At 40.5% G+C, this 11,406-nt stretch overlaps 1 protein-coding gene across 1 annotated transcript; it reads right to left on the bottom strand.

The window, feature by feature from the left end:
- Positions 1 to 43: 43 nt before the first annotated feature.
- On the bottom strand, positions 44 to 2,574 carry snapc5 (small nuclear RNA activating complex, polypeptide 5). Its single transcript, XM_034535844.1, has 4 exons — positions 2,414 to 2,574; positions 1,736 to 1,863; positions 1,577 to 1,657; positions 44 to 623 (listed from the first exon to the last, which is right to left on the bottom strand). Exons 2-4 carry the CDS (start codon positions 1,823 to 1,825, stop codon positions 438 to 440), a joined length of 357 nt encoding a protein of 118 aa, XP_034391735.1. The 5' UTR covers positions 1,826 to 1,863; positions 2,414 to 2,574; the 3' UTR covers positions 44 to 437.
- Between the last annotated feature and the right edge of the window lie 8,832 nt (positions 2,575 to 11,406).

The raw sequence follows: 11,406 nt of genomic DNA, 5'->3' as shown, positions 1-11,406 counted from the left end.
AACTAGAAGTGTACTTCGCAAGAGACGTCAGATCAATCAGATGAACGCTATGCAAAACATTTTATTTTGTGCTTACAATTATCATCTCATACATACACACTATCTTCTTATATGGCCCAGCCATACATTGTAATGCTAATCCTCAAAATGAAATATGTCTAGTAAGCTATAGGCACCTAATAACACTGTCTTACTGCATTTCAGTGAGACATTTCTCACAAAATTTGACACATGAATTCTAACATGGTATGTTGTGGATGACGAGCTTCGAATCACGCACAGGAGAGGGCAATGTTAAACTGTAAGTGTAACTCACTCCATTCAAATAAATTAAACTCCATATGTGATAAACGGGTAAACAAATCAACAGATGTCCGTTTACATGTGGTTCTTCTTCAGTGGTGCAAATATTGAGGCCCCATGAAAAACTGAGAATCTCAGTAATTATCCTCCTCCTCATCCTCCTCAGGCACAAACTCGAGCACATTGTCATCTTCTTCATCATCATCCTCCTCTTCATCCTCCTCCTCCTCATCTTCCTCCTCCATATCAAAATCTACAGCAGCATTCAGTAGCAGTTTGGTTTGATTGATCTCGCTCTCATCGTCAAGGTTAATATGAACCTGAAACAAAGAGAACAAATAATAAACATTAAATTAAATCTTAAAAAGAAGGAAATCTTATGAGAACAAGAAACATCCATAGTAAATTATTATGCTGCTAATTTTCACAATTAGTTATTTAACAATTATCTGGGCACCATTACATTTTTATGATAAAACAAAGCTCAAGTCAAAATGGGAGTGCACGTCTGGTTGGAGTAGTTTTTTGATGACTCTTTGCAAACAATACGCATCACATGACTCGTTCTAGCTCCTGACACATTTAATTGCCTTAAAAAGAATTAGTAATTTGTGTCTAAAACCGTCAACACATGCAGACATGTTTTAGATACCGATCAATCATGATCATGTTTTGTGTTTTAGTTTTGGAATGATAGTGTATAAGAAATGAGAAGCGTTTAGGATTCAGAGTTCCTGAAGAATATTACAACTGTGTAGAAAAAACAATAGTAAACAAAGTATAAATACAATTATTTATGTAATTAAATATCTCAATCATTGAATGACACTAACAAGCTTCCTTGGAAGGCTCAAAACAAAAGCAGTCCCAACATGCTTTAGTCAATGCTTTTTGCAAACACAGGAAGAATCAGATTAAGTTATGGGATTAAACATTACATGGCTTTATATATCTTGGTCCTACTATATTTTAAAATAATCCGATTAATGCATGTTGATCAATTTCCTATTTTAAGGTTATTATTTAGTGTTACCTGGATTATGTGTAGAAATTTAAATATAATGATGTTATGCCGGCCTGGAAACAGTACCACCAAAGCAAAACGGTGCAATAATGTAGAGTAATAGTCGTGTTACATCCGATCTTCAATTTCAACAAGCCAGCTTAAGTGTGAATTAATCAACAAACACAAGCAAAACTATTACTGAGAATATCTTAATATGACAGATCATGAGCAGGGTTGTCTCTTATGTTCTCTGTGGCAGTGCTTCACCTCAGTTTCTGGGGAAGATCGTTGAGAGGCTCCTTCTTCTGTTTGAGCACTAATGATCGATTTCAAGGCCCCTTCTTCAAACTGAAACAGAGTTAATACATAATATGTAAACCACAGGTACCACACACAAACACAGGCACACTCTGTGAACTCACTCACCTTCAACCTGTTCAGCTGGTCTTGTAGCATGACTTTGATTTTAAGGAGAGTCTCCTCTTCCTTCTTCAACTCCTGCAGACGGCTGTGCATCTTTACTGGTACTGCTGCAGTCAGACCATTCCTCAACACTGAAAGGTAAATGATCGACAGTCAGGGAGACGGTGTCATGCTAGATGTTATGTTGATAACAAAGGGGGATGTGGGTGGCAACGTGTTCAACCTGTCACTTCGATACTCACGACACTTCATTCTTACTAGTAACGTTAAGCGAGTCCAAACTGTGTGGACTACGACGGGGACATTTAGCGCTAGCTAGTTTACTGTTTCATCCGGTTCCTTAAGATTCCATATGTGTGTGAATATGAATATGACAATTCATCAACTCTGCTCCTGCCACTGTAACGTTTAGTGGGCTACGATTAAAAACGTCATACTAAAATATATGTAACCAGGTGCTTCTATCGCATCTAAATATACAAAGATGGACGTTTAATGTCCACAGCAGTACGGATTATGTCACAATGAAGGAAAACAGTGAGGTTTAATAAATTGCACTGTTACTGCTAGCTAAAAACAATTTGGCTAAATAACGTTAACTTTAAGGTTAGCGGTAACATTAACACGTTACCCCCAAAATAATCCTTTCCACATATGCAAGAATAAAACTCAGACTTTTACCTTTGTTTATAAATTATGCCTGCAGCTTCATATTAACGTCGAAATCAACGATGAACAAGATAACGTGCTTCCGACTGCTTTTGTTTTGAATTCCGATAGCGGAGCTGTTATGCTACAGATACAGCTAACGTTACTAGCTAAAGTTTGGTTCCTGTGGTTAAGCGGTCATATCCGGACTTATGGTTACTCCAAAGACTGTCGGAAATATCAAAACATTGGGGTCGGCAACGAATGATGTGTCAAATAGTACAGTGAGAGCGGTCTCTTTGTTTTTACTTGCTACAGTGACACACCTGAAATCATAGAATTGAAAAAGGGTCTGAAGGTTTTTGCGAACATGTTGGCAGAGAAGTAATTTGAAGGAGATAGCTTTACACACAGCAGTATTTAAAACAACATACATTCGTCGTACTACTGTTCCCCATTTGATCAATAATAGCAATCTAAAACAATCCACAGCACATGCTTTTAAAAATAATCCCCGACTCACATACCTTTAAACCCAGAAATACGACATCACGAGAAGCACCTAAAGGCAACAGTAATAGTAAAGCAACGTCAACTTTGTCGACACCAGGTGGTCAAACGACGGTATTGGCCGCTTTGCCATTCGAGGGACTCCTAATGGCACTTTAGGGCTGTCAATCCCGTATTGAAAAATAAAATGCACTGCCCCTTACTGAATCAATACGTGTCCCTTTTTGATTTTTACCATACTGTAGTACATACACCTCCCGTTTGAACCGACACCTCAAAAACAGCAAGCAATAATTGTTTTATATCAATAGCTGGCAGTGGGGAGATAAGCAATATGATCAGATTATTTACTTAAATGCACTACTACAATGTAAAATAAAATACTCTGTCACAAGTAATAGTCTTACTTTCAAAAAAATCTAACTGAAGTAAAAGTGTTGCCAGTAAAATGTATGCAGGTGTCAAAAGTGTTATATTTATTGTATTGTTCCTGAAACATCAAGGTGTCTGATACATTTTAATGTGAAAGTTAAGGTGAAACTTAATTGACTTAATTCACTCTTGGGTAGTTTACACTATAATTACATATGTTTGAGCTTATCTGTTGCAAATGTACAGTCTTAACATGTATATTAACTTGTAACTACAAAAGTCAGATAAATGTAAAAGTACAATATTTCCTTCTGAATTGCAGTGGAATAGAGGCAGAGTCCGACGAGCTACTACACTCGAGTAAATGTAGTTACTTTGAACCTCTGATGACTGGGAATGGCTACTGGTGCCTTTTATAAGGTTTACTCACAAATTATTTGGGGGAAAGATAACATCAAAGTGGCTCCAGTTAGAATGTGTGAAATGACAATGTTAGAACAATGTGACGACGTCTCTGCATTTATGAACCGACAGAGAAGCACTAAGCAGAGTCTACTTCCCCCAGGTGGCCAAAAATAAAGCAGTTATTGCAGGTTCAAAGCGACGTTACATTGTGATGAACACAATTAAAGTTGAGTAATGTTGATATCAACAATACCTGGTCGTAAATATGGTTTATAGTTATTTTTGTGACTCACTTCATGAACTTGAATGTATCGTATTGGTAACAGACCTGCACAATAACACTAGAGCACACTGGGTCTGTGCATGAAGTATCATTTATCTGCCATTGTCATTTTTTGAGTACTTTGTGCAGCTAATGTTTTCCAAACATATATAGATTCCACTATAGTTAAAAAGGTCAGTGACAAAATACCCTACCATCAACTATAAGACACAAAGTCCAAACCTAAATGTATTTACTCCAATCAAAGGTGAACAAAACATTAAAATGATCCATCCACAAAAAGACAGCTTCTGGACATTCCTGTGGGGAGATATATTGTTATACTTGATTTTATGTGTTGAAACATAAAGAAAACAATGTTGAATTCAATTAAATTCTTGAATGCTGACTGAAAATGACTGAATTTGACAACAATGTGATTACATTTTCCTACATTTTTACTTCCGCGTCTGGCTGCCTGCCTCGTTCCTATTGGCCATGCAGGTTTTTTGTCACAGCGCGAAGGTGCAAAGGTAAGTTATACCTGAACGCTGTCTTTTTTTTTTTTGACAAAGGCTTGTGATAGTTGATGGGTTGTTCAATTCTTGTCAGAATTGTTACAAATTAAGTGTGCATGCCATTTTTGTGCTATCGCTGTTCCCAGCTGAATAGTTCATGGAGCACACAAGCCAACATATTAGGCTAACTTACGTCATGGCTCACCTTGGGGGGCCTGTATATTAGGCTACGTTGTGGCTCACCTTAAGGGCCTGTATATTAGGCTACGTTGTGGCTCACCTTGAGGGCCTGTATATGAGGCTACGTTGTGGCTCACCTTGGGGGCCTGTATATTAGGTTACGTTGTGGCTCACCTTGAGGGCCTGTATATTAGGCTACGTTGTGGCTCACCTTGAGGGCCTGTATATTAGGCTACGTTGTGGCTCACCTTGAGGGCCTGTATATTAGGCTACGTTGTGGCTCACCTTGAGGGCCTGTATATTAGGCTACGTTGTGGCTCACCTTGAGGGCCTGTATATTAGGCTACGTTGTGGCTCACCCTGAGGGCCTGAAAGTAACGTTACTCTGTCGTGGTTTGAGCAGTTGGAAATTACCGCTAGTTAGCTCGCCGTGCTAATGAATGTGTATTCATTTAGCATTTTCTTTCTTGTCGGTTATCAATGGCCGTCCTCTTTTTGGAATGGTTTGAAGTGGCAGGTGTCAACTTTACGGCACTCGGAAGCCTAATTTGTAACAAATGTCTTTCATGGTGTTAGTCTCCCCCATAAAACATAAAGGTCACACCGAAGCCAAACCGTCTTTAAAAGCGAGGCCTGCTTGCTACTTCGCCAGACTTTGAGCTGGCTCTAACAGCTAATATAATCCGAGGTGTAAATTTGCCTTTCAAGCTGGCGGGACCCCAGATAGTGGAATGCACTTATTGATTAGCAAGACTAAAAGGAACTTGACACCTTATGATTAAAAAAGGTTACAAATGATCTTTGAAAATACATTTGTTGAAGGAACACATTTTAGTTTTTAAGCATCCTCATGTTAAGGAAGCCGGGATTGTTTTCATGGTACAGAAACAACTGGTTTTCCACAGTGATGGAGCAGCCCTTCATGTTTATTTAACTTTTTGACCCTCCCCATCAGCAAATAATCAGCTGCCTTGCATATTACTAAGAAAGCATGCAAGTGTCCCCTGAACCCCCAAACCCCCATTACGCTGAAAAAGGGCAAGTAGGCCTAACGTAGATAACCAATTCAGTGACTTATATATTAATATATTACAGATGGAGCGCACTGATCTGAACAAGATCTGAAGCGGCTCTTAATCAGTCTTCAAAAATGTTAGAAGACCCCATTAGGGTCTTTATAGGATTCCTTGACTAAGTCTATCCAGATGTGTGAGTTGATAATCACAGCAGGCGGGCAGGACTGGAGACTAACAATGGAGCCCAGCCAAAAGGACCGTTCTCTGATAACTGTAGGATGTAGGTTCCTCAAATTTCCTAAACCAAATACCTTCTATTGGTGTGCTAGATAGACAATAATTTAACAACCCAGGACTTATGTGGTGATATTGTATGTGTAATATGTTGTCAAGATATTGCTTGACTGAATTGTTTTATTCTAAATCTCCTGTCACCAAAATTCTTTAATTATTTTTTACAAACATTGGCTTGGTGTACAGTAGTCATGTGCTATTTTATATTTGATCAGAATGGGAAGTCGCTTACTTCCTTGGACTTGTGTGAATGGCTTGATGGTCACCCTACCCTGTCTGTGATTCTGTGTGCTTATATATTTCTTGAGCTCATCTGTAAATTGCACCGCTATCTTGATCTTTGTTGGGCTTATAATTTCACTTTGTATACAATCTGTATGTTCTCTGTGCTTCAGGTGAGAAGCTGTTGCGGTCGAGTGCAACCCAGTGCCACCACTGACCCAGGATCAGTCCCAGAGGAAACTCAGCAGAGTCGGTTATGGGACCTGACAAGAGGATGTCCGCATGTCTCTGATACAGGTCAGATATCAAGTATACATGTACTGCTCTGAATTTTGCTCAGGTCTGTTCAAATATATAGATATTATAGTCCTCAGTAGTAAGGATTTTTGCAAAATGTATTCCAAGATACTGCATTATACGATGTTCTAATTGTTTAAGATGTAAATAAAACATCCAGTACATTGTTGACTTTTAGAGGACTAATTTCTTTCTCACAAAAATATTGTATACCGTATTCAGAAGTGAAATGAAGTTAAGGTGGAACTAACTGTTATGACTTAATTCACTCTTGGATAGTTTACACTATAGCTACATATGTTTGAGTTTATCTGTTGCAAATGTACAGTCTTAACATGCATAGTAACTTGTTATTACAAAAGTCAGATAAATGTAGTAAAAGTACAATATTTCCCTCTGAATTTCAGTGGAATAGAGACAGAGTCCGACGAGCTACTACACTCGAGTAAATGTAGTTACTTTGAACCTCTGATGACTGGGAATGGCTACTGGTGCCTTTTTATAAGGTTTACTCACAAAATATTTGGGAGCAAGATAACCTTTAAAGTGGCTCCAGTTAGAATGTGTGAAATGACAATGTTAGAACAATGTGACGACGTCTCTGCATTTATGAACCAACAGAGAAGCACTAAACTGAGTCTGCTTCCCCCAGGTGGCCAAAAATAAAGCAGTTATTGCAGTTACATTGTGATGAACACAATTAAAGTTGAGTAATGTTGATATCAACAATACTATATATATATATATATATATATATATATATATATATATATATATATATATATATATAGCAGCTTTTCCCAAAATACAAAAAGCTTCATGATCTTTTCAAAGATAAACGTTTGCTTTAGTAGGAAAATAGTCAAGATTGGAATCCTTTCAATTTGTGTCTGCCACCTTCTGGACTAATTGACAGTTCATTATAGCACTGTACATTTTGCATGTTGTGGTACGTGACCATGGACAAGAACATTAGTGAGCCTTGGGAGGGTGAAACTGGAGCTGGGTCAGTGTACTAGAGACCTTAAGGATTTGAGTGTCAAACGAATAGGTGCTCTTAGGCCTGCACCCCACTATCACAGCTGCCACCCTCCCAGCACAGACATGAGGCCCAACTCTGGTGTGAGGCTTACATGGAGCTGGTTTCAGCAGAATGAAAGTGACTAATACAGTACTGTTATCATTCTGCTCTTTCAGAGCTACAGTTGTTTTTCCTTGTCATCACGGAAACGCTGTTACTGCGACATTGCAATTTCTTCTCCAATCAAAGCCTTGCTTGGGAGGACTTGAGCCTAGTGCTGAGGCTTGGTGGCAGCTGAGGCCGGGGCTCAGTCGCCCTGCGTGCCGCTGCCAGTGGTGCATGTGCAGCGTTTGAAGGTGGTCCCACCGTCTGTGGAATGCAGTGCTGGGTGTGTGGGATGAGGGGCCTCCCAAAAGGGAGAGGAGGAAAGGAGGCGAGTAACACAGAGAGAGAGAGAGAGAGAGAGAAGAGGAGGGGTCAGAGGGGAGGTGACCTTTAAACAGTGCCATCAGGAAGTTATGACTCAATTTTCAATCGTGGCAGTAAAAAAAACAGAGAAAGAGCATGGAAAAAAAGAAGGGATGGCAGATGTAGAAGGAGAGAGGGAGGGAAGACGATGATACAGATTGTAAGCTGATGCCCAGAGAGATAAGATTGTAAAACAGCAGTGAGGCGTTTGTGAAGTCGGTGAGCCGCCGGGGAATCATAGGTTCTCTAGCAATCACAGCTGAGGAAAACTAGATGATGGCTGGCGTTGCTGGTCATTTCCCTCTGGTTCAGGAACAAGGCTGAAGAGAGCTTGTGTCTGACAACGTTGAAGATTTTAGTTAATGTTTCACATGACTGTGATACACTATAGGTCAAGACATCTATAGGAGGTGAAGGGAAAGGTGGGGGTGGCAGCTCCAGCCAGGATGTTCCCTCTTAAACGTTACAATGATGTGGACAGGAGCCTCAGGCGCCTACAGTATGAAAGGAAAGAACTTGTGTGGATGCAGAGGAGCCTTTGTTTCATAGGAACTACCTTAACTTTTACATTTCCTGTGCTCAACTCCCACACACACGCACACACACACATTCATGCAAATTTTCACGCACACGCAGCAAGACAAATGTATTAGAGTGCACTCATTGTAATCAGCCCAATCTTCTGCACGTACACAGAGACAGAAAGATATGCATGCATACTTTGTTGGGGAACATGTGGACGTGTCAGCGTGTAGAATTTAAGTGAAGATGTAAAGGAAAGATCTGGTTGGTCTTTGTCCTTTGCAAAGTGAAACTTTTCACACTAAATCCATAAACTGCTTAATCCCAGTGGGCATGCCGTCACTGCATCCCAGAAGATGATTGATAACAGTGTTGATCACCAGAGTAAGTAGTGTGGTGCGATCCATCGTGTGGGTTTTGTCTATCAACACTTGTGTGTATGTGTGTAAGTGTATAGCTGGGTGCCCAATGCAGTGATGATGCTGTCCTAATTTGTCCAGCAAGTGTAGTAAAAGCCAAGCAGTCCCGTGTCCAACTGGATAACCTGATCATTTGTTGCATTTTATTATCTGAAGTAGTTGTGTACTAGAGGACACTCTTGGTTCTGAGCCCTATTTATGACGAGCTCAGGAAAGCACATTTATCCCCATGTTCAGATTTGATTTCAGTCCGCTTCTGTGGTTTCTTATTTGGCTTTTATCCTTAAACCGATACATCCATAGAGGTTTAAGCGCATTCAGTCAAATTGGAAAGGATGTGCAACATGTTGTAATTCCAGGAAGTGAAAAAGCAGAGTGACAGTGGTGGAGGTCTGGCTCTCAGACATAAGTTGGACGCATCGGAAAACTGAAAAGGGGCTAAAAGCGCTGGCAGATCCTGGATGTAAGGCAATCCAATGTAACCACAGCAAAATAGGCTGTTGATTTAGGTTTAGCTAAATGGAGGGAGCTTCTTTATGTTGCAGCCTGGGGAATGCCTCAGATCCCGGCATGAGGTTTGGGCCCTGATATGATGTGGTTTGGTCAGGGATGGCAGGAGGGAGTTTGGGGCCGGGGCTGAAGAGAATGTCTCGGTCACTGTTGAAGTTTGTAAACTAATTGACCACCCATACACAGCACTGCTGCTCCACTGGCCTTTCTCTCAAGACCGACAAACAGACCAAGAACTCAAGAACACCTCCACCGGACCAGGCCCACTGACAGTTGTGTGATTAATTACATTTTCCTCTCTCTGACTCTCACTCTCTCTCTCCCTCTCCTGATCCTGGTGTATTAGTCTGCATAGTTCACCTCCCTTGGTACCATAAGTTAAACATCCTTGTAATGTCAGACCAGCCAAAAGGAAATCCACTGTTTTTCCTTTTTGCTGTCGTTTTTTTCTTTTCATAATGATTCATTATTATTAGGTCTGCCGGCTCATTTTTCTCTTCTAGTGAGCCTTTTCAATCTCAAATATCCCACTGACTGGTTACAAAATGTGGTGAAAGATCTTTTGGAGAAAGGTGAAAATAAACAAATCCTTTTGACCCTATTGATTACAATACCAAAAGAGTGAAAGAGTTGTGAAATAAGGCTCAGTACAGCACTGAGGTAGTGATGCCAAGGACCAAGGTCAAATGACAACACAAGGTCAGAATAATCCCATAGGACTGGCTGTGATCAACGGCTAGATAATACAGTGTAATCAATGTTTGTCTGTGTGGGAGTGTGTGCCATGTTTTAAAGGGAATGCAAGTCAAATGCTTGGCTGGTTAAGTTGCAGTTCAGAATGTGTTCCTTTGGGCTCAATGTTTTGGCTGGCGTCCCAGTTATAGTTGGGGAGAGACTGAGCTGTTCTTATCATTTCATCTAAAGCAAATATTGACTTCAGAGCTTTGGGAATTCCTCACATTCCTCATTTAAAGACCATAGCACAAGTACCGCACGCCTGTCTTTCCTCCTTATATCCTCACTCTCATTAACCAAGCCCTCTCCTCCTATTCTACCACCTCAGCCAGAGGCACACAGTGGCCTATCACCTTCCACATGGTCAGAGTGGTGTTTAAAGATAATGCATATTCTGTTTCCTTGTGAGAGTTATAGAATTGATATCACTCTCACATTTGTTTGTTAAACATAAAGCTATCGCCATAGGACAGTTAGTTTAGCTTTAAATGAAAACTGGAAATGGGAAACTGCTTGACTCTGTTCAAATGTAACAAAATCCACCTACGGTCACCTCTAACGCTCACTCATGAACATATCTAAACTGATGTGTAAAAACAGCAGCTTCACATTGAACAGGGTATCAATCTGCTCATTTAACTCACAATAAGAAAGAAAATAAGCGTATTCCCCAAATGTCAAACGGTTCCTTTTAAAAATGAATAAAGTTGTAGTAATTTTTCTTGAATAGATAACTGTTGGCCATTTCCATGTAACCTAAATGATGGCATTACATTGTGAGTATCGTTTCAATTCCTTCTGTCAAGTCCATGTGTATGTAATGAGGTGATTTCAGCAGTCAGCTGTGAGGATGGCAGCCAACGCTAATAAGGCAGAGCATTGGTTGGAGGAATGTGTGAACACAGTGACAAAACCATTTATTTACAGCCACTTCCACAGTGAGGTCTAGCACCCGCAGCCCAAGTGTAGCCCCAGGGAAGACACAGCTGCGTGTGAACGTTGTAGCACCAGCTCTGCTGACTTTGATCGGCCGACATGAGAGCTGTCCTGATCGCTAAAGGAACACCACCCATCTTGTCTGATGTTCTGAGTGCACAAACTGAGACATTCCAGACGTGTGAACCGCCCGTGACAAATGATCACCCTTTGGGTTTTTAGCTTTCACATGCTGCGTTGGCACGGGGAAGTGGGTCTAGGCCTGAGAGTTTTCCCTGCTCTACAACTTCGGTAACTTGAGCGGCACCGCAGAATGTGGACAAGTCCTGGTGTGGACTG

Source organism: Cyclopterus lumpus, chromosome 6, assembly GCF_009769545.1.
Source record: "Cyclopterus lumpus isolate fCycLum1 chromosome 6, fCycLum1.pri, whole genome shotgun sequence".
Lineage (NCBI taxonomy): Eukaryota > Metazoa > Chordata > Actinopteri > Perciformes > Cyclopteridae > Cyclopterus > Cyclopterus lumpus.
The sequence above is the reverse complement of the archived record's forward strand: the minus strand, read 5'-3'. Positions and strand labels throughout refer to the sequence as shown.

What these genes read in the sequence shown, in the direction of transcription:
- snapc5 (XM_034535844.1), bottom strand. Translation starts at nt 1,825, where the DNA reads ATGCACAGCCGTCTGCAGGAGTTGAAGAAGGAAGAGGAGACTCTCCTT. An exon ending in ACCAGCTGAACAGGTTGAAG is followed by an intron (nt 1,658 to 1,735) that starts GTGAGTGAGTTC and finishes ACTCTGTTTCAG; the next exon opens with TTTGAAGAAGGGGCCTTGAA. An exon ending in GATCTTCCCCAGAAACTGAG is followed by an intron (nt 624 to 1,576) that starts GTGAAGCACTGC and finishes TCTTTGTTTCAG; the next exon opens with GTTCATATTAACCTTGACGA.